The sequence below is a fragment of the Gossypium hirsutum genome, chromosome A10 (genome assembly GCF_007990345.1).
Source record: "Gossypium hirsutum isolate 1008001.06 chromosome A10, Gossypium_hirsutum_v2.1, whole genome shotgun sequence".
NCBI lineage: Eukaryota > Viridiplantae > Streptophyta > Magnoliopsida > Malvales > Malvaceae > Gossypium > Gossypium hirsutum.
In genome coordinates, this window is record NC_053433.1 from 117,497,191 (window position 1) to 117,518,254 (window position 21,064).

The window sequence follows — 21,064 nt, forward strand, 5'->3', positions numbered from 1 at the left end:
GAACTAATACATTGTGAAATCAAAAGGTTCAATTATGTTGAATCAAAATAAAAACACTAAATTTCAAATTTGAGCACAGTTGAGGGACTGAAATCAGAATTTAACCCTTTTGTAAAATAAAATAAAACAAAATGATTGGTTGCATATGATCACCAGGTCATATCTTTCTGTTTGTTCGCCACTTTCTGACATGTGAGGTTGGGATTTTGGGGGTTTTCTTTACTTTATTGTTTTGTAACAATTTAATTTAGGTGAATAATTTTTGGATTAACATTAATTAAATGGTGATTAGGTTGGGGATCAATTTGCTAACAGGAAAAAGTGATCCAATTTCTGTTGTAAAGACAACTTGCCTTTGCTTCAACTCAACTCAATTTTTGATTATAGATCTTGTAGAATAAGAATTTTTGATCGATCGAGTCTTAATTCAATTGATATAGGTATTGTTGTCAATGCAGGAAGACGTAGGTTCGAGTGTGCTGAAACTTATCATCTCTCTATTTATAGGTTGGAGAGGGACTATGAATAGTTGTAGACATTGTGTCAAAAAAAGCAAATATGATCAATTTTCGTACGAGTTAAAAAAAATCGATTTTTGATATTCATCTAATTTAATAATTCATTGATTTTTAATCCAATATGTATTTGATATTCTTTCAACACTAACTAGTAGTGCAAGGAAAGTCAATAATATTTATCTTTGTTTTTAAGCCTAATTAGTATTCTTTCAACATAGATGCACCCATTATTACAATGACTTGAAGGGTAAAAAAGTGGGATAAATAGTAAAATCATAAATGAATTTTAGTTTAATATGTAATTTGATATATATAAATTTTGAATTTGTGCAATTATACACATAAAACTTGAATTATGGTTCATATATATGTATATAAAAAATTTTGATTTAATTAATTGTACATATTTAAATAAATGAATACATACATTTAATTTCATATTGGATTAATATAATTGTTTGTGGAAATTGAATCAGATTAAAATTTTATGTATAAAATTACACAAAATTAAAATTTATATATGATATTATACATTGAATCAAAGTTCATATATGATTTTGATATTTATCCTTAAAAGTAGTTTCATCATTGAGGATGTATTAAAATAGGGTTGCTTTAATTAATTAAGGGATTTAGGTGAAGATTTGGTAACATTTCAACTTCTACTTTGTTGGTTTTAAATGTTTTTCTTTTTCTTACTCTAATCCTCAACAAGAAAATAGGTGTTTAAGGTGTCATCCAATTGATATGATCAGCAACCCAATTGGGATGTATCAACTACAACATATTCCATATTCATATGGAGAAAAACACTTTATAAAAGAGAAGATTTTTATAATTTTTTGTACGATTAATATTTTAATAATTTAATTGTTGTATTTCATGTTCTTGCATATTATGTTAGTCACGTTTGGGGTAAATTAAATTTTTTTGAACTATTTATTTTAATGTAAAAATTTCAACAGTTAAACAATGGTAAAACACATTACACTCTCAATGAAAATTTTGGGTTCGAACTTTGGAAATAATATTGTTGAGAGAGGCCACAAAGAACCTCAGAAAGATTAATCTTAATCTTCATAGACCATAAAATGAACATAAAAGATACATTGACCATACCCCAAATATATATATAGAGAGAGAGAGAGACAATAAGTGGATTTTTTAAAATTTTAATTGTACAAAAAGTTATGAATTCTCATACTATCAATTGGAGAGATCAAGTCACTCTAGATGTAGTTAATTCAAATTATTAAATTTCTAAGTCGTTTCGGTTTGAGTCAATTTTAAGTTCGAATCCTTTTAAATCTTGACTTTTTCTAAATTTGGGTCATTCAAATTTGAGGTTTAAGTTGTTGGTCAAATCATTTTGAATTATATTAACTTTAGGTTCAAATCACTTCAAATTACTTGTTTGATTCATTTAAGATTCAATTTAGTTTCATATTTGAGTTAATTTACATTTGAGTCAATTCGGAATCAAATTTTTGACTCTTTATAATCAAATTAGATTAAACCGAATTCGAGCTCAAATTATTTAAAATGACCTGTCGAGTTTAACCCAAAACTGACAAATCTAATTATTATTTATTAAATGATTCCAAATTCAAAATAATCTATATTTGAATTTGATAATTTGTACCTATTTGGTACCTAAATTATTTATTTATTTGGTATTTAAACTTGAAAACTATAAGCTAACTTGGTACTTTCTTTAGGTACCTGGCTAATACTATTAAAATACGTTGATGTGACAGTAATGACCAATAGTATATTGACATGTGATAGTCTCACATTTTGATACGTAGTAAAAAAACAAAAAATCGGAATTTATAATTTTTTATTTTTGCCCCTTGTCAAAATGTGAGGCTACTATATGTCACAATGCTATTGATTATCAACGTCACGTCAGTGTATTTTAACAGTGTCAATCAGATGTCTAGAAAAGTACCAAATGGACTTATCAATTAAGTCCAAAAATATTTTAAAGAGTAAGTACCTATAAATTACCACCTCTATATATATGTTAACCCTTTTAAGAAAATTTATTTTGGCAGGTTGCAGAAAGTGGAGATAAAAGCTGGTCATGCAAAGAATGTAAGGGTATTCTCAATCTTTGCTTACTTTTATTATGAAATTAGCATAAAATGCATTCAATTTTCTTATATGGGGAGAGAGGCATTTTAAAGGAGCTCGTGTTACACAAATTGAGATTTTAAAATTTACCAAAGTAGTAGTTATAGAGGTTAAGTGAAATAGTAAATGTCTCTCTTACCTTAATTAATGGTCAAGAGTTCAATTCTCATCTTGAGTATGAAACAACTTTAAAATCTGTGACCAATGTCTACACCTTTAATGGGCCTACAGAACACAAAAATTTAGATACTAACCTCGCTGTAATGGATACGTGATAATGGAGAAAGAGACTTCACAACTTTAGAGGTTAACCCTTTTCCATTAAATAGATGTATTTGATTGCAATTCGTTTTCTGCTTAACTGTACAATTTTCGTTTTTCCAGTTAGGTATTTAATCTTCTTTAGTAACATTTTTGGGACCACATATCCTATTTTTATTGGACTGGCCGAGGTCATGTTTAGGGTAAGACGAGACTAAATTAATAGTTTAAGTATCATTTTGATAGAAAAGAAAAAAAAATTTAAACACTTGACCTTAAAATATATTTTCTCTCAATTTTGAAAATGAGAAAATTAATCTCTTAAAAAAATTGGATCAATTTAATCCCTGTAAATTTTAAAAGTGAGTAATTAATGACAATTAATTAGAGCATTAATGTCTTTTATCAATGGTACATAAGTTTGATATAATAACAAATTTAATCCTCAATGTTTACATATTTTGTTAATTTGATCTTGATTTTAAAAAATTCAATATATTTAACTTTAGCATTTACACATTTACAAAAATATTGTAAGCCAAATTTGTTAAATCATTACCAAACTAATACAATATGTAAATTATGAAAGTTAAATTTATTATTATACCAATCAAATTTATGTAAAATTGATAATAATAATTAAAAAAAACATTGATGCTATGATTAGTTGTCCTTAATTGCTCACATTCGAAATTGACAATGATTAAATTGTTTCAATTTTTTTTAGAGAGGCCAATTTACTCAATATCAAAATTATAATATCCAATTTTGCATTTAAGCCAAAAATTAAAATTCCTAGATTATGGCAAACTCATGATAGGAGTAAAAAAAAATTATGTAACAAAATGAAACCTGTAAATTCGTGAATTACCGAAACAAGGAATTACTTAAAACACGAAAAAATAACAATTTTCTAAATGCAACAGTCATTGAATTAGGTTTTAACAATTCAAGCAAATTTAACATTGTACCCTCTTATCAATTTAAATGTATAACTATCCCTAGTAAGAACAAAGGGAATGAAGATTCTACTATTAGTTAGTTGTTCTCCGAGTAAACTACTCTTTCAACACTGGAAAAAATCGTCAACTTCAATTAACAAGAGGCGTATCATCGGAAAACCGATTCCCTGTGCAATCATATTAGCAGTTTGGAACTTACTGGGAACAAAGGGTTCCTGACCAAGCGATCTCAAAGCTGGTTTACATCCTATGAACGCGGAACCAAAATTGCAAGTGCTCAAGAATTGACTGGCGAATAGGAGTTTCTGTGACTGGTTGAAGGTCCACTAAACTGTCGTACCAAAGAGGAGAAAAATATCTGCAAGAATGATAACATGTACGATTGTAAGACTAGTGGGTTTTGGCTTGGCTCGTTTTTATTGCTTGTGCGGTTGAAAATAGCGAATAATGAGAGGTACCTGAGTTCTATGTGGTAAGCTGGCCCACAAATCCAAGTTTGGAACTGCCTGAAGAAAGTAGAGCAAGGATATAACAGAAGTTAGGAAAATGGTGAGTCGATCGAGGCAAGACAAAGTACCAAGTACCGACTTTTGCATAGAACAAACAGAGAATTTTAAGAGCAAGCACTAAAAACTTACTTCTATACCGTGAACTCCAAAGAAAAAATATCGATAAACTGTACCAGCAAGCAGATAGGCTCCAAAGAGGCATATGATACTACAAAAGAGAGAGAGTGAGAGAGAGAGAGAGAAGTCAACCAAGAGACTCTTTTAGAGCTAAAACTGTTGTCGATTATTATTAGGCATAATGATAAGTTTAGCCCTCAGTGTTTACATCTTTTGTCAATTTGGCTCTTATTCTTTCTTTGAGCTAAATTTGGCCATAGACTTTTAAAAAAAAGTGAATTTGACTATCAACCTTTCAAAAAAAGTTGAATTGTCGTTTTTTTAATGGGAATTCGGACTAAAACATTAAAATTTTAAACACAACTCGCATGGCAATCTACATATATGTTAATGACCAAATTTAGCTCAAAAAAAATAAGAGCCAATTTGACAAAAGATGTAGAGCTAAATTTATCATTATACCTTATTATTATTGAAGAAGTAAAAACCTTACATGATTAGCAAGGTGCCAAACCAGCCAAACCCTTTCCCACCAATGGATATGATTGTTGCACAACCAGAAGGATGCCGCAGCGTTGTAGCCTATCAAAAGTAAGGAAACAAACTTGAAACACCAGAGATGACAAATAAACCATTTGTCAAATGCGAGGAAACAGAAAAGTTATCAATATAATAGATATCGTGCTCTCTATTGAAAGTCTTTCAGACATAGAGATTTGTACTCTGATAACTAAGTATTCCCGAACTCGAGAAAAAGTAAGCATCCTCATCTTTCTCAAATGGAAACTATATTCCTTTATTCTATCTTTGCCATACTACAAAAAATTTTCTTTGGCCAGACAGGTTGATAAGAGACACCTTTTTGTAGACTAAACCTCAATTATTCGTAGGCAACTTGAGCTTAAACACGAATAACCTTACCATAACTAGGAAAAAGAGAACCTAAGTGTTCCAATCTGAATTCAAAACCACAACATTGAGACAGTCAATCGGTTGGATGGATGAAAACCACCATTTATGGTAAAAGCTATAATCCTCAGCCCAAACATAAAGCTAGAAGCCTAGAACCCTCTGCTCATATTTCTGAAAATGCATTGGACGACACTCACTCGTCCTTTCTTCCCTTCCCCATTATTTCTAGAGTAGTGGTCAAATGAAATAGGGGACAACCAGGGTCAAAGTACTATGGAGGCCCTTGTACTAGGAGTCAGATTGCATTTTGACCCCTCTACCTCTACTCAAAAAAAGGGCAAATTGATCCCTGTACAGTATATCAAAAAACAAATTGATCCTTTTTGTTAATTATCATTTTATCAAAAAACAAATTGATCCTTTTTGTTAATTATCATTTTTTTGTACTGTTAAAAACCAACATTACTGACAGAATAACCAGATAGTGACAAGTGGCGTGTCACGTATACCTCATGCTTATATACAAAGACCAATTTTTAACAGTAAAAATGGATACAATTTTTAACAAAATAACCAGTTTGCTCTTTGATCTAATGTACAGGAACTGATTTGCCCATTTTTTGAGTAGAGTGACCAAAATGCAATCTGACTCCTAGTACAAGGGCCTCCATAATACTTTTACCAATAGCCAAATTATTATATAAAGTAACATTTGCAAAAGAATTTAAAATGACTGGTTATAGAATAATATATCACAAAACTGCACTTCTTGGACACGATGTAATGCATGTGCATCTATATTCAAGCATATACATACTCACCACATACATGATGTTTGGTTAAAAATATCATCAAGTATATCAGAAACTAAGTTTGCTAGAAACTTACATAATCACAAGTCCCCAGTTTCTCCACTGAATCTGGCCCCTGTTAAAAACAGAATGATGTATAGATATATGTCATAATACAGGTATTTGCAACTCTAGAGAATTTCTATTTGATCAAATTCAGCATAAACATTGTGGTAAACGATCTTACTTGAGCTCCATTTGAATCACAAATGATTGAGACCGAGAGCGAACAACTGGGATCTTTTCCACTGCTTGACATTCTAACGATGACACCTTTGAAAGGGTTCTGCTTGTCTGTCATGTAAAAGGTGATAGAGAAGTCAGTATTACCAAACTGCATTCATACAAATAAGCATGAAATCGACTGCCTCCTAATAGCACAGCACTATGGAAAGTGAAAGAATTTCCATTTTGAGGCTAAGTTAGAGTGTTAATTTTATTTACTAAGGCCTGGACACAATTGAAAGACACCTACAAAATAAAAGGTATGGTAAAAGTACCATAAGAGCCAGATTGCATTTTGCCCCCTCAACTCAAAAAAGGAGCAAATTCATCTCTGAACATTAGATCAAAGAGAAAATTGGTCCTTTCTGTTAAAAATCGCATCCTTTTGTACTGTTAGAAACTGGTGTGGCTGATAGAATAACCAGATACACATGGCATGTCATGTATAACTCATGCTGATGCACATAAACCAGTTTTTAATAGTAAAAATAGATGAAATTTTCATCAGAAGGACCAGTTTGTTCTTTGATCTAATGTATGGAAACTGATTTGCCCAATTTGTAAGTAGAGGGGCCAAAATGCAATCCAACTTCTAGTATAGGGGCCCCCATGATACTTTTACCTAAAAGGTATCTTTGACTTACCAAGGATGCTAACATTTGTACTTGAAGCATGTCCAAGAGTAGAACATACGTGATAACCTACATGAACCACAGAGATTCAATTAGAATTAGACAATTTAACATACTGAATTTGTTAGCAAGGCAGGAAAATCTTTGGTATCCTACATGAATATGAAGTTTCTACCATGTTGTCAATAACGCATATATAAAAGAATATTGTAGATTTCAAGTAATCCAAATGTTAAGCAGCAATCCACTCCAAAGAGAAACAAAATCACACATTTTTAGCACCGTTTTTTATTAGACTCTTATAGGTTACGGTTTAGAAAAGATAATATTAAGTGACAATGCCTAAACAGAGAGTGATGGGCCACTAGTAACAAAGAATCTGCTAACTAGATGCAAGAAAATCAGCAAAAAATGCTTACCTCCAGCATTTCTAGCCGCTAACGCACTACATTCCGTTCCACAGCGTGATGGACCTCCACATTCCTAAAATATCATAAGACAATCAAATAAATAATTACCACCATCGTTATTCTGGATCCTTCCACGATCAGAATGTAAACAATAAAACTCTGATAAAATTAATGAAGTAATTACCGAGCACTGAGCACATCTAGGTGGATCATGGTTAAAAAGCATTCCACCACAAAGCTGCTCCAGTAAGTCAATGAAAAGAAAGCCAATAAGAGAATAAGTTAAATTTATAAGGTAAAACATCCTATACTCAGCTTGTAAAAGACCCTCGAACAAAGATCAGTAACAACTTATTGCCTCTGCTCAATAGTTACAAGTTCTCTAATTAAAACGCACAAATGTTCTCGAGTTTAAACAATCAACAAGAATTTAAAAGCATACTTCAGTTGTTTAATTAACCACATCAGATTCCACATAAGAAGTTCATACTCAAAAGGAGAAAAACAGTGCTACTTAAACAAAAGTAATAAAGTGTAACCTGATGGAGCCAACCTGAAACCAAAGCACAGTCTCATTCCCCGCCACTTTATAAAACCTAACACATAGTTACACGAAATAAAACATATTTCAATAAAAATGGAAGCTGACCCAATCAAGATATGATAGCTTCCAATCAAACTAAGATAATCTGCAATTTAACCCAATTTCATTATTCAAACAGGTCTAAAGTTCTACTAAACCAAGAGGAACTCTCTTCAATTCAAACCAATTCCTTTATCACTTCGTCTTCAAACAAGTATCCTTATCAACAATGATTGGATGCAACAGTAGCCAGCACCAAAGTTTCTTTTTAATCTCATAACAAATACAAAATCAAACTTGTTTAAAAACCATAGAAATTTCACTCTTTGATGAAGTTAATTATACCAAATTGCACCAAACAATTAAATTCAAAATATTCTAAATTAGTATAATATACGCATAAAAGGGGAAATTACCAAAATTTTCAACAACCTCGTACACTAAAAACGAACAATATAAATGTATGTACATATAACAGAGCATTTTACACTAAAATTCAATTAAAACAAAGTAATTTTAATAGAAATGAGAGACATTCAGATCAGGCAATAAAAGGAAAAAGCTAAAACCTAAGAGAAAGAGGGAATTAGTGAGTTACCCGTCTTCGCTGAGAATGCCATGAGGGAATTTAGGCAAAGGAGAAGCCAAGCTAAAGTTGTATAACTTGTTGCCGTCATTGAAGCTGTGTTCACAGATCCCAATGACTGAGATAACTCGGAGTTGAACCGTCAAGAGAAAAATCAATAGAAGAAGCAATCTCCGAGATTCATTTCCCATTATCAATTTATTCACTCCAAAAAAAAAATCTAAATTATTTTATTTCTTTGGTTCCTGAATTTCCTATGATGTTGTTTTGGTTTTCAGCTAAAAAAAAAGAACAGTGAAGAGGGAAATAAAATACAAAGCTGGGCCGAAGACGACAAGCAGGGAAGGGAAACAAGCTTTCATTGCTGAAATTAAGAGGAAATTTTTGAACTTTGAGTTAATTTCTCAATTTCAACTCATGTTTTTGATTAATTATAATTTGACCCCTTTATTTTTAATAGTGCCCAACTTAAATTCATTAAAATATTAGTTAAGCTTAAAAAAGTTACAAAAATAGTTAATAAATTATTCGAATATTTTTATTTAAGTCATTAGGCTGTTAATATTTTTTTTAAATGTTCAACTAGCGAGTTCCAAATAACTATTCGATGATTAGTACGATGGATCAATACACATCGACGAGTAGAACAACATACCTTAAGTCCAAGTCGTTCTAACGGTCAATGTCAAAATCAGAAAAGAAAATTATTTAAATTTTGATTCGTAAATTTGTGACGTTTAAACTATTTTATGAAAAAACTAAATTGTAAAAGAAAATGAAGAAAGCTTTCTAACTTAAATTGTAGTGTAAATAAAGAATGCCAAACAATAGTGATTTTAATAAATTAGTGACTTAAATGAAAATTTATTATTATTAATTTTCTAACTTTTTATAATTGAATAAGTAAAATATAAACTTACTAATATTTTAATTTAATGACATTAAATGTAATTTACCCTTAATTTTAATAATAGCGATGTGGCCACTGGCCCAAAGTGCCCAAGATTATCAATTATCACTTACCAGTCACTAGCCCGCTTTAAGAGGGGGTTAATACTTAATGTTTGAAACTATGTTGAGCCATGTCAGGATAGAGTCGTCTATGGGTCGGGTCGGATTTGAGTTTGATTAAGTAAAAATTTTAGGCCTATTTTCTAGATTTGAGTCTGGCCCGGCCTAAAAACTAAGCCTAAAATTTTGTCCAAGGCTGGCTCGGATAGAAAAGTTAAAACCCGAGTGGACTCGGCTAGCCCGTATTAGTTTTTTTTATATTTTTTATACAAACAATAAATCAAACACATTAAAAACATTAAAATAAATATTTCTCAACCAATGGAAAACAAATTAAAAAATTTATAAACTTAAATAACACTAAATAAGTGTAACTTAGCAAGCAAATATCTCTAAAATAGTAGCAAAATTATTAATAAAATAATAGCAATATAATAGTAAAGTGATAGCAAAATAATGAAAAAGCAGTGGCAAAATAGTAAAAAAACCCTCCTAAGGCCAAGAAATTTTTTTTACTCAAGGCCCGATCTATTTAGAAATCAGGCATTATTTTTTTTATTCAAACTCATTTTTCAAGCTTATATTTTTACTTAAACCCTCCCCTTCAACGGCTTTCACGCCTGGCTAGTGAAGTTGATGGCTAATTTCAAAAAAAAAAAAAATTAAGCCAAGCTTAGCTTAACCTGAGCTACTTAAAAACCCACATTAATATTTAAAAGAATACAGATAACATGTTGAGGGACCCATAGGTTCCTGACAGATAACACTTGGCAAATTTTTCTCAACAAAATCAACCAACCCTCAAAAGATCCAAACTCAAATACTCTGAACCTGAAATTAATTTGAATCAAATGAAAATTTTAAAACCCATGTTGACTCGATTCAGAACTAACCTATTCATTTCTGCTTCTCCAAATCATCATTATTTTTACATTATTTTCCAAATCATTATCAACAAGAATAATCTTTTTCCATTATTTTTCATTATCTTTTTGTGTGCATAAACTTAATTATTCCCAAAGTCACATTGAACTTGAAACTTATTTCTATAGGACTAAAAGCATTAAAGGCAAAGCTCTTCCAACAGATTTACTTCTTAGAATAATTTGAACATGTTCTTATTTTTTGGGATGAAATTGTCATCACCTTAATTAACAGCTTGAATAATATGCAAATTTGAACCATAAATAATTGTTTTTATTTAGCACTGGTTCTAAATTTTTCGTATGAAATTAGATGAAGTCCTTGGTGGAAATTGAGAAATTTCCAAGTAGTTTCCTTCGAGGACTGAAGAAATAAATGCCCTACCAAATTAGTCCTTGTGTGAATAAATTGGCAAGTTAAAGTCAAGTCTTGCACCATTTTCCACGACTTGAATAATGCTGCCATTGGATCCAAGAAAAATATAGCATTTTTCTCATTTAATGGGGTCCAAGGCCACTATCTGCTCCGTTAGTGTCACTCTTGGTTTGATTATAAACAGTCAATGAGACTTGATAGTGTTAGCAAAGGTCGAAAAGCTTTGAACATACAAATTCGATTATTATCATGTGCAAATGTAATGTACGATCTAATTTGAAATATTCGAGCTTCAAATACAAATAACCTTGCCGAGGGTTGGACCCCAACACCTAAGATATTTGTCCCAAATGATGCTTTGTCTCCCGAATTTGCTGAGAATTTAGCTCGAGTAATAACAGTCTAATTTATTATATGCTATAGGGTATAAGTTTGAGTCAAACCATGTGAATTGCACATGGTTTGCCCCTTTATGTATTTGACGAGGCGTTCTTGTTTTTTGACCGTGTCGTCTCTTTAAGTATTCAAGTTTTAACAAGAGACAAAACTCTTGTTAGGAGATAGAATTTGACTTGTTGAATGGTCTGTGAAACACTTTACAAATTTCTCCTAAAAAAATTAGTCGACCCTAAAAAATATTCAAACTTGAAATTAATATAAATCAAATAAAAATTTTAAAACTCGAATTAACTCGACTCAAAACTAAGCTGAATATTTTTATTTCTTTTATTATTGCAAATCGTCATTGTTTTGCATTATTTTCCAAATCATTATCAACAATAATATTTTTTTTTCATTTTTCTCTTTCTCGTTTGAAAGTCCCTTTCCCCACTCACGTTAAGACAAACAATCCGAGGAAAATAAAGACAACCAAAGCGTTATAAATAAGTTAAATAGAGGTAAAATTTTTATAGAGACACTTGTACTAAAAGTTAAATTACATTTTGCCCCTTTTATTACAAAATAAGTAAATTAGTCCTTGTGCATTAAATCAAAGAGAAAATTAGTCATTGTGCATTAAATCAAAGACAAAGACCAATTTATTCTTTAATGTAACATATAATGATCAGTTTACTCATTTTTTAAGTAGAAGGAGTAAAATGTAATTTTACTCTTAATATAAGAAGCTACATAGTACTTTCACCCAAACTTCACGTCATGTCTCAGTAAGTCAACTGCTAGTCTTCTTATATTGTAACCCACAAAAAGAAAATTCCAACATACTTTCCTCCACCATTCTCCTCCACTCTTAAACTCATCGAAAAGAAAACCCTCATCGGAGAACCCAAAAAAAACATGTCCGGCCAATCCAACGATCAAAAATCCGACCCGACACCCCCACCTTTCGATCCATCAAAGCCGTCCGTTCCCATCTCTTATCCAATCAAGACCCTTGAAGACCTTGAAAATGGTTCTTACTACAAGTCTTTTCATTACCCTTTTAATAAAACCAGTGTTCCTTTACGACCAAACACAGGTTTGGCTCAAAGGCCAAGGGTTTTGGTTTGCCATGATATGCAAGGTGGTTACGTGGACGACAAGTGGATCCAAGGTGGCGAAAATTCCGGTGCTTATGCCATATGGCACTGGTATTTGATAGATGTGTTTGTTTATTTTTCTCATTATTTGGTTACTTTGCCTCCACCTTGTTGGACCAATACTGCTCATACACATGGAGTTAAGGTTAGTTAATGTAATAAATATTTTTTTTAAATAATTTTAAAGCATAAAAAGTAGGATGATGTTCATTTGATTGAAAAGTATGATGATTTTTAGTTTTAGGATAAATTGAATTTAAAGTGGTTAAATTATTAGTAAACTTATGCTTTGGTCACTCAATTTCAAAAAGTTGCACAATGGTTACTAAATTATTTGAAATTTTTTTATTTAAATCACTATTTTGTTAAATCTATTGATTTATGACCTTCTTCGTTCTCATCTCCGGCACCAATCGAAAGGGTAAACATCCCCTCTACTTCTACTGTTTAATTTTTTTGTGAAACAACTTTGAATGTCAATAATCTGCAAACCAAATTCCAAACAACTTTTTTTCCAATCTCTGACATCGACAATCAGATCAGCCTGGATTTGAGATATGTTATACTACTCGTGAATGGGTATTGTTGTACTGTACGAATCATCGGATTGTCACTCAAAACTCGTGATGGAACTTTAAAAAAAAAACTTAACAATCCAGTGACTATTTTGTAACTTTTTGAAGTTAAATAACTAAAATTAAAACTTACAAATAGTTTAGTGACCTCAGGCATAATTTACTCTTATTTTTATAAAAATTGATTTTTTTTATGTTTAATTGTGCTTTAAATGATCAAATATCTTTATATGCATCATTGGGTTTTAAATTGAGTACTAAAAAAAATCAAATTACATAATGTGTAAATGTTGATGATTAAATCTTTAAGAATCAAGACTAAATTGATATAATGTATATTTAGGGTTAAAATTGTTATTATGCCAATTTTAAAAGTTAACACCTTTCCATGAGCCATCTAATAGCTAGTAACTAGAAAAAAGTTAAAATTAAATAGTTGAGTTGCTATTGTATTACTAATGAAAAATCTATTTTAACAAAAATAATTAATTGTATTGTTTGGACTGGCTAATGAAATTATAAAGGCATAATTAAGTAGAGGGGCTAACTGGCTAATGAAATTATAAAGGCATAATTAAGTAGAGGGGCTAACTCAATTTTTCTAAAGTAGAGAGATGAAATTCATAGTTAGACCCATTATAAAGGTCAAAGTACCAAATTATGCTAATTTAAATATAGAAAAGGGACCAAAATCAGAATTTGATTGTAGTTGGAAAACCTTGTTCATTGTCTTTGGATCATGGTGTGTGTTAAGACACTAACAGAAACATGTCCATATATTGTCTTTCTTTGGAAACTAAGGTATTAGGGACATTCATTGTTGAAGGAGAAGAAGGGACAGCTACTTGCAATAAGATGCTTTCAACAAAGGAATCTGCTCACAAATATGCTGAACTCTTAGTAAAGCTTGCTGTAGCTTTGGGCTTTGATGGATGGCTGGTACACAACATGCTACTCATTCAATCCCAATCTCAAAGGTAAAAAAGACCTCTCCAACTTCTCTCAATTTTGAAGTTGAGCAAATTGGTCCCTCTAAAAAAATCGAGACTATTTAATCCCTGTCGATTTTGAAATTGAGAAATTAAGGACAAGTAATCATAAGGTTAATGTCTTCCGCCAATTGTACATATATTTTTGGTTGGTAATAACAAATTTGTCCCTTAATATTTATATATTTTGGTTTTTTTTTTCAGAGAGAGTTTATATTTTGGTAATTTAGTCTTGATTCTAAAAAAAATTCAACTTAGTCTCAACATTTACAAATTTACAAAAAAAAAATTACCTGCAAAACTTGTTAAATCGTGACCATGTTGATAGTATGTGTAAATTATAAGAGCTAAATATGTTATTTATCAATCAAATTTATGTACAATTGACGAAAAATATTAACTTTGTGATTAATTGCCCTTAGTTGCTTATTTTTTAAATTGACGGGGATTAAATTGTTCTAAATTTTTTAGAAGAACTAATTTGCTTAATATTGAAATTGAGAGGGAGTGAAGAAGTCTTTTTTACCAATGTCAACCATGTTCACTTTTTTCCCGACAAGACAAGATAAATTTCAGAAAATGTTTTATAATGTTGATTTCAATGCTTTACTTTGCAGCTCAACATGGAGGTTGACCTTGACATTAGCCAAATCCCCAATCTCAAAGAATTTGTTAGCTATTTAACGCAGACAATGCACTCCTCGGCTCCTGGTTCTTTAGTTATCTGGTTAGTAAATCAGGTTTAAGCCGTTACGGATCTAGAAATACGATTTAGGAAAGTAAGGGTAAAGTTAGATTTTTTTTTTGCGAGGAGACTGGAATTAAATTATATATTTTAATGATAGTAAAAATATAATTTTACCATTTTAATAGCTTATAACTTTATAACTTTTAAAGGATTAAATTAAATTTTTTTATCATTTTTTAAGGCTATAGTGTAATTTTACTATTACTAATTTAAAATTTTATAAATTATAAAGAACTTAAATGAATAATTTTCCATTTTAGGGGTAGGGATGTAGGGGGTTGTTTTTATTTGATTAATGGTGTTGGTTTTTCAGGTATGATAGTGTTACAATTGATGGAACACTTAGTTGGCAAAATCAGTTGAATGAAAAGAATAAACCTTTTTTCGATATTAGCGATGGGATCTTCGTTAACTATTCATGGGAAGAGGACTATCCGAAGCTATCTGCAACGGTTGCCGGCGATAGAAAGCTCGATGTTTACATGGGGATTGATGTATTCGGAAGAGGAACATACGGTGGCGGGCAATGGACGGTATGTTTCATGCTAATGATAATCTTTTATGGGTAAACTACACTAGTAGTCACTTAACTATTAGTAAATTTCTTTTTTGTTCATTCAACGATTTAATTTTAATTTTTTTGTCATTGCTAGAGGTGCTATTTTTAAAAATTGGAATAATAACAACTTTAACTCTCAACATTTATAAATTATGTCAAATTAGTCTTGATTTTGAAAATTTTAAGGTGTTTCTTTTTCTTTCTTTTTTGTATATTTACAATCAAATTTAACTGATAATTTGTTTTTTTAACCTTTTATATGAAAGAGTCACATAGAAAAGCAAAATTGTCAAAAAGACTAAATTACATAATGTATAAATGTTAAGGTTTAGATTTTTTAGAATCAAGACTAAAATGATACAATGTATAAATGTTTGTGGATTAAAGTTACTATTATACTAATTTAAAAGCTACCATTGTTTGTCCATTGGTGACTAAAAAAGACAAAATTGAATAAGTGAGTGACCATTTTATAACTTTTCTGGATTAAAGTTACTATTATACTAATTTAAAAGCTACCATTGTTTGTCCATTGGTGACTAAAAAAGACAAAATTGAATAAGTGAGTGACCATTTTATAACTTTTCTTAATTGGGTAATAAAAAATTACTAATAGTTGAGCGATTACTAGTATAGTTTACCGATCTTGTATTGTCTTATACCAAACTTTATATGATAATTGTCCTTTGACAGACGAATGTTGCACTTGATGTGATAAAGAAGGATAATGTCTCGGCTGCAATATTCGCTCCGGGATGGGTTTATGAAACGAAACAACCACCCGATTTTCAGACCGCTCAAAACCGGTAACGGACTTAATTCGTTTATCAAATGTCCTGATGTATCCAGTTCGATGTGGTTGCAATAGCATCGTCCAGTACTTGCTTTATTTTCTTTTACGATTTGGACCATCATCGGGTCCTCTGCTTAAAAAACAAAGAAGCATGATACATTTTCAAGTTATCTTCGTTACGAACAATTTGGTTTTCGCAGTTGGTGGAGTCTGGTCGAGAAATCATGGGGGATCGTCCAAAATTATCCTAAAACACTACCGTTCTATTCCAATTTCGACCAGGTAACAACCATCTCAAATTCTTTGTCGTTATTTTGTTACGTCCCGTGCATGTAGCAAAATAATCAACTCATCGACTATCTAGCATGACGGGCATATACGCATCCGATGACCGCGGTTTTAAAATGTTCAGGGCCGTGGTAATCATATTTCCGTTGATGGAGCACCAGTATTAAGCACTCAATGGAATAACATTTCTTCACAAACATTTCAGGTTTATCGCTTTGCTTGTCAGTTTGGATCTAAGTTGCTTTTTTATAGAAAAAAAAAAGTGTACTTACTTGCGTGTTACGTTACCTTCTTGTTTCAGCCTTTCCTGGAGTATGTTGATGATTCCACCTCAAAAACAATTGAAGTTCATGTTGAGTAAGTTCGCATGATTTATTGTATACCAAACGATTCGGTTGTGTTTATGTAATGTTCAAAGGTTTAAGAATTGGTTCATGAATGGTAGTTTTAAGGAAGCATCGTTTAACGGAGGTGGAAACATAACATTTAAAGGAACTCTCGAAGCCGGCGCCTCATTCTCGACTAGAATCTTCTCAGGACAACTTCTTTTGGGTCCATTACCGATTTACTTTATATATTCTGTAAGCTATCTCGACTTACTACTTTACATCATAACCAAATATTTTTGAAATCAAACATTGTGACTGCTAACGAATAGTGTTTGATAACCCCCGCTTTAGGTAAGCTCCGAAGGTAATTCTCAATTGGGCCTTTCTCTTGAATTCTCTTCCGAAACGGAAGGAAAAAAGAAGTTATTTCTTGCATCCCAAGGAACAAACCAATTCTCGAGTGAAGTCCTCGTGCCACGACGACTTACAACGCCGGATAATGCTCCAAGATGGGTCATGCAAGAGGTCAGCATTGCAATGAACGGATACACATTAACAGAAATCCACGCCGTATGCTACAAACAACAACCCGAAATCACAAACACAACTGAATACTTTGCTGTGCTCGGAGACATTAAGATTTCAAATTCGAGAAACAATACCGAATTCCCTCCATCTACTACTTGGATCGTCGACGGCCAAGACATAGAATGGGGAACATCTCAAGGTTCCAAAACACTTAGTCTTAAGATCAGCTGGAAACCGGAAGATGAAAAGGGTCCTCTTTTCCCAAAGTACAATATCTACGTCGAGAAATTATCGAAACAATCGATCCGAACATTGAAAGGAACGCTAGAAAGCGTTAGAGAGTACATCGGAGTAGCACACATAGAAGCCTTCTATGTATCTCAACTTGTCATCCCTTCGGATACTTCGAGTCTTAAGTTTATTATTCAAGTATGCAATGTTGACGGTGCCAGCCAAAATCTTGACGACGCTCCATTTTTTCAACTCGATGTTCAAAGCTCGACGAACATATTATCACTTCTGTTCGGTTGCCTTCCTCCCTTGGTGAAGAAATTCATAGCTTATCTATGAATGTAAGCCAATCTATTATTATAATAAATTTGGGATGAACATCAAAACTATACATGAACTTTGATTCAATGTGTAATGTCATATATGAAATTTCATTTTGTGCGATTTTGTATATGAATTTTTTATTTGATTCAATTTTCATAAATCACTAACAACATTATAGAATTATCATCATTTTAGGTTGATATGTTGCATACACAAAACCAAAGTTTTATGTATCAAATTACACATTGGACCAAAATTCATGTATAAATTTGATATTGATCCCAATAAATTCATTAACTTCATCAAACCGTGTTAAATTAGTCAAGTTCTGATTTTGGCCCCTCTATTATGATCAAAATTAAAATTTAGTCCTCATAATTTATTTTTTAATTTAATTCATCTACTTTTATAATATCATTGATTAATCAAAATAGTTAATGATTAAATTGTTGATGTAGTTCTTTTTAAGAACATTTTCTCTCATCATGACGCTGGATTGAGTATTTTAAAAAAAATCTACATCAAGAATTTAATCGGAATAATTAATAGTGTTAACTATTTAAAGTATGAAATTATTAAAATAGATAATTAAATTATGTTAAATTAAAATATGGGATTAAATCAAGGTACGTAGTCAGTATCGTATTGGTTGATGCACCGTTTTTGTCCTGATACTTGTACGTACTATTACCGGTATGTTTCGGTGTACCGTTTTAATTTTATCAATGTTTTTAAATATTTTTCATATATAAAAAGAGTTTAATTTTTAGTTTCTTAATAAATTATATATACATTTAAATAATTTTCACATATTTATTTATAGCCTAATTTTTAGTTTTTCAATTAAATTATATATTATTTTGATCAAAAAATAAATCATCTATTATATATACATATAAATATATCTCAATTACATCTATATAAATTAATTTATATGTAAGTATAAATTATAAAATTAATAATTAGGTTCCATAATTTAATTTAATTTAATTACTATTAATTTTAGATGTAATTATTAAAAAAATAAAATGGTTAATACAAAATATATCGGAATGGTCAAAACACACCAAAATTTTGACCAAAACGGAACATTGACTATTTGGTACCGGTTTAGGACCGGAATGGTATGGTCCCGACTACCATGGATTAAATGTTGATTAAGTCTTAACTTAGTAGGCATCGCTGCTATGCAATAACCAAGAGGACTTGAGTTTGAGCGCAACTATATTCTTCTTTTTCTCCAATTTAAGGTAGAAGAAGACTTTGTATAAGAGAAATATAAGGATTAGATCACAAATTTGAGTGTAATGAAGGGATCAAAACTATAATTTGACCTTAAAATTTGTATACATTTTGCAAAATTCGAAGAAACGAGTTTGAGAAAATGTGAATAAGTGTGAAATATTGCACAAAAATCAATGAAGAACGTTGGGTGCAATGATGGATAATGAATGATTGACTTAAGAATGTCAAATAATAGAATATTAATAGTCACTTTACTTATTATTGATAAATTATATTATTAAAAGATTAAATCAAATCAAATTTTAATTAATTAAAAAATCTCATATATATAGCCAATTAAGCCTTAACTCGATTGGTATGGATATTGTTGCTAATGCAAAAGGATATGGATTCGAATGTGCTGAAGCGCATTATCTTCCTATTTATGTGTTGGGGAGGAACTATGAGTAATTCTATAAAAAAAATATGATAAGAACTTATAGTGAGATTATTTAAAAAAAAAATTCATGAGCTGGATGACTTGTCCGACCTACTTTGGCCATGCTTGGTGTTATATTTTTCAATCTCGAGTCGGCTCAGTTTATAAATAATAAAAAGAATATAAAAATAATTTATATATTTATATATTTATATATTTTCTAATTAAATTTAAAATGAATCACTTTTACCTTGAATTTCTATATTGTGGGCTAAATCCTATTTGATGTGAACTCTATTGCAGCGAAAGCTCTCTTTTAGATTCTCACCTAAACGAACTAATCTCCTTTTTCACCCACCGACATACATCATCAAAATATTCACCATCATTTCACTTTGATAATATAATCATTACAACTCTCCATGACTAAATAGCATGCTTTTTTTGTTATTATATGTATAATCTCAAATTTATCGGATACTATTTTTTTAAGATGAATATATGAATCAATCGAGATGATATTAAACTTTGATTGGTTTCGTTGTTAATGATCACACTAAAAAATATTGAGATATCCTCTTCTTTTGTCTTAAAAAATTTGCTCATAAAATCATATATTAGTTGAGTAAAATAAAAAAAAATTTATGGAACCAAAATTAAATTATAAATTTTTGAAAGATCAATTTTTAATTTTTAAATAGACTAAAGAACAATTTTTCCATATTGGATATCGGATTTATGAATTAGCCTATTGGCATTGGAAAACAATAATACTTAAAGCTAATGAGGTCTTGATCGTGTTGGTAAGATTGATGCTTCATATGAGATCTTGAGTGTTAAGTTCGAGACCTGCTCTGTGAAAGAAAAATCATGTTTGGGTTTTTCTTAAATATATTATTGATAGTTAGTTGTTGAAATAATTATTTAATTCAGTACTTGTAATGATTAATTCTGATTAGAACGATGATATAGTTTTGTTGAGGGGAGCTCGACTCCTTTGAAAGAAATCTTCGAAGTGTTGTCTGTCGATGGTCAATAAATTCCTCAACGGATTAGTATTGTCTCCTATTAAGATTTTGTCCCTCAACTCTACAAAAAACTTAAGTGTCTGAGATAACAAGTTCAACAAAATGGAGACAATATTAACTTAATAAAAGATTCACCAACTCTGGACAGATGAAACTTTGAAAAAAATTAGATATGAATTCAAAAACTAAATAATAAATGCTTACAATTGAGTTGATTAATATATTTTACCAAAAAGAAAAACAAAAATTTCACTCTGGTTCTGGTTTCAATCATGGAGATGATTCCAAGTACTTTGAATTTTATTTGGTTGGTGCAAAGAATATATGTTATTATTAAAAATGAAATCATCACTCATGCTTCGAAACATAAAATCGTAACTTTAATATGAAAGCTTGCTTTCATATTTCATAATCATTTAATCATTGTACTAAGATGGAAAAGCTATTTAAAAGGTTATA

The 21,064-nt window shown here is 30.7% G+C and overlaps 2 protein-coding genes across 2 annotated transcripts; one reads left to right on the forward strand and one right to left on the reverse strand.

Annotated features, from left to right (window-relative positions):
* Window positions 1–3,782: 3,782 nt before the first annotated feature.
* Window positions 3,783–9,065, reverse strand: LOC107939391 (uncharacterized). The gene is made up of 11 exons (XM_016872721.2): window positions 8,715–9,065; window positions 8,087–8,129; window positions 7,718–7,771; window positions 7,543–7,606; window positions 7,136–7,192; window positions 6,454–6,560; window positions 6,304–6,342; window positions 4,997–5,085; window positions 4,516–4,594; window positions 4,336–4,383; window positions 3,783–4,235 (listed from the first exon to the last, which is right to left on the reverse strand). The coding sequence occupies exons 1-11, from the start codon at window positions 8,891–8,893 to the stop codon at window positions 4,155–4,157; spliced, it is 840 nt and encodes a 279-aa protein (XP_016728210.1). The 5' UTR covers window positions 8,894–9,065; the 3' UTR covers window positions 3,783–4,154.
* A 3,156-nt stretch (window positions 9,066–12,221) lies between these two features.
* On the forward strand, window positions 12,222–18,041 carry LOC107939385 (cytosolic endo-beta-N-acetylglucosaminidase 1). The gene is made up of 10 exons (XM_016872716.2): window positions 12,222–12,695; window positions 13,927–14,064; window positions 14,732–14,841; window positions 15,176–15,395; window positions 16,115–16,227; window positions 16,415–16,496; window positions 16,627–16,707; window positions 16,804–16,859; window positions 16,948–17,083; window positions 17,183–18,041. The coding sequence occupies exons 1-10, from the start codon at window positions 12,309–12,311 to the stop codon at window positions 17,927–17,929; spliced, it is 2,070 nt and encodes a 689-aa protein (XP_016728205.1). The 5' UTR covers window positions 12,222–12,308; the 3' UTR covers window positions 17,930–18,041.
* The last annotated feature ends 3,023 nt before the right edge of the window (window positions 18,042–21,064 follow it).

Coding starts and splice junctions, on each gene's coding strand:
- LOC107939391 (XM_016872721.2), bottom strand. CDS start 8,893: ATGGGAAATGAATCTCGGAGATTGCTTCTTCTATTGATTTTTCTCTTG. Junction 7,772..8,086: donor AGACTGTGCTTTGGTTTCAG/GTTGGCTCCATC, acceptor TTACTGGAGCAG/CTTTGTGGTGGAATGCTTTT. Junction 6,343..6,453: donor GTGATTCAAATGGAGCTCAA/GTAAGATCGTTT, acceptor TGTTTTTAACAG/GGGCCAGATTCAGTGGAGAA.
- LOC107939385 (XM_016872716.2), top strand. CDS start 12,309: ATGTCCGGCCAATCCAACGATCAAAAATCCGACCCGACACCCCCACCT. Junction 15,396..16,114: donor ACGGTGGCGGGCAATGGACG/GTATGTTTCATG, acceptor GTCCTTTGACAG/ACGAATGTTGCACTTGATGT. Junction 17,084..17,182: donor CGATTTACTTTATATATTCT/GTAAGCTATCTC, acceptor CCCCCGCTTTAG/GTAAGCTCCGAAGGTAATTC.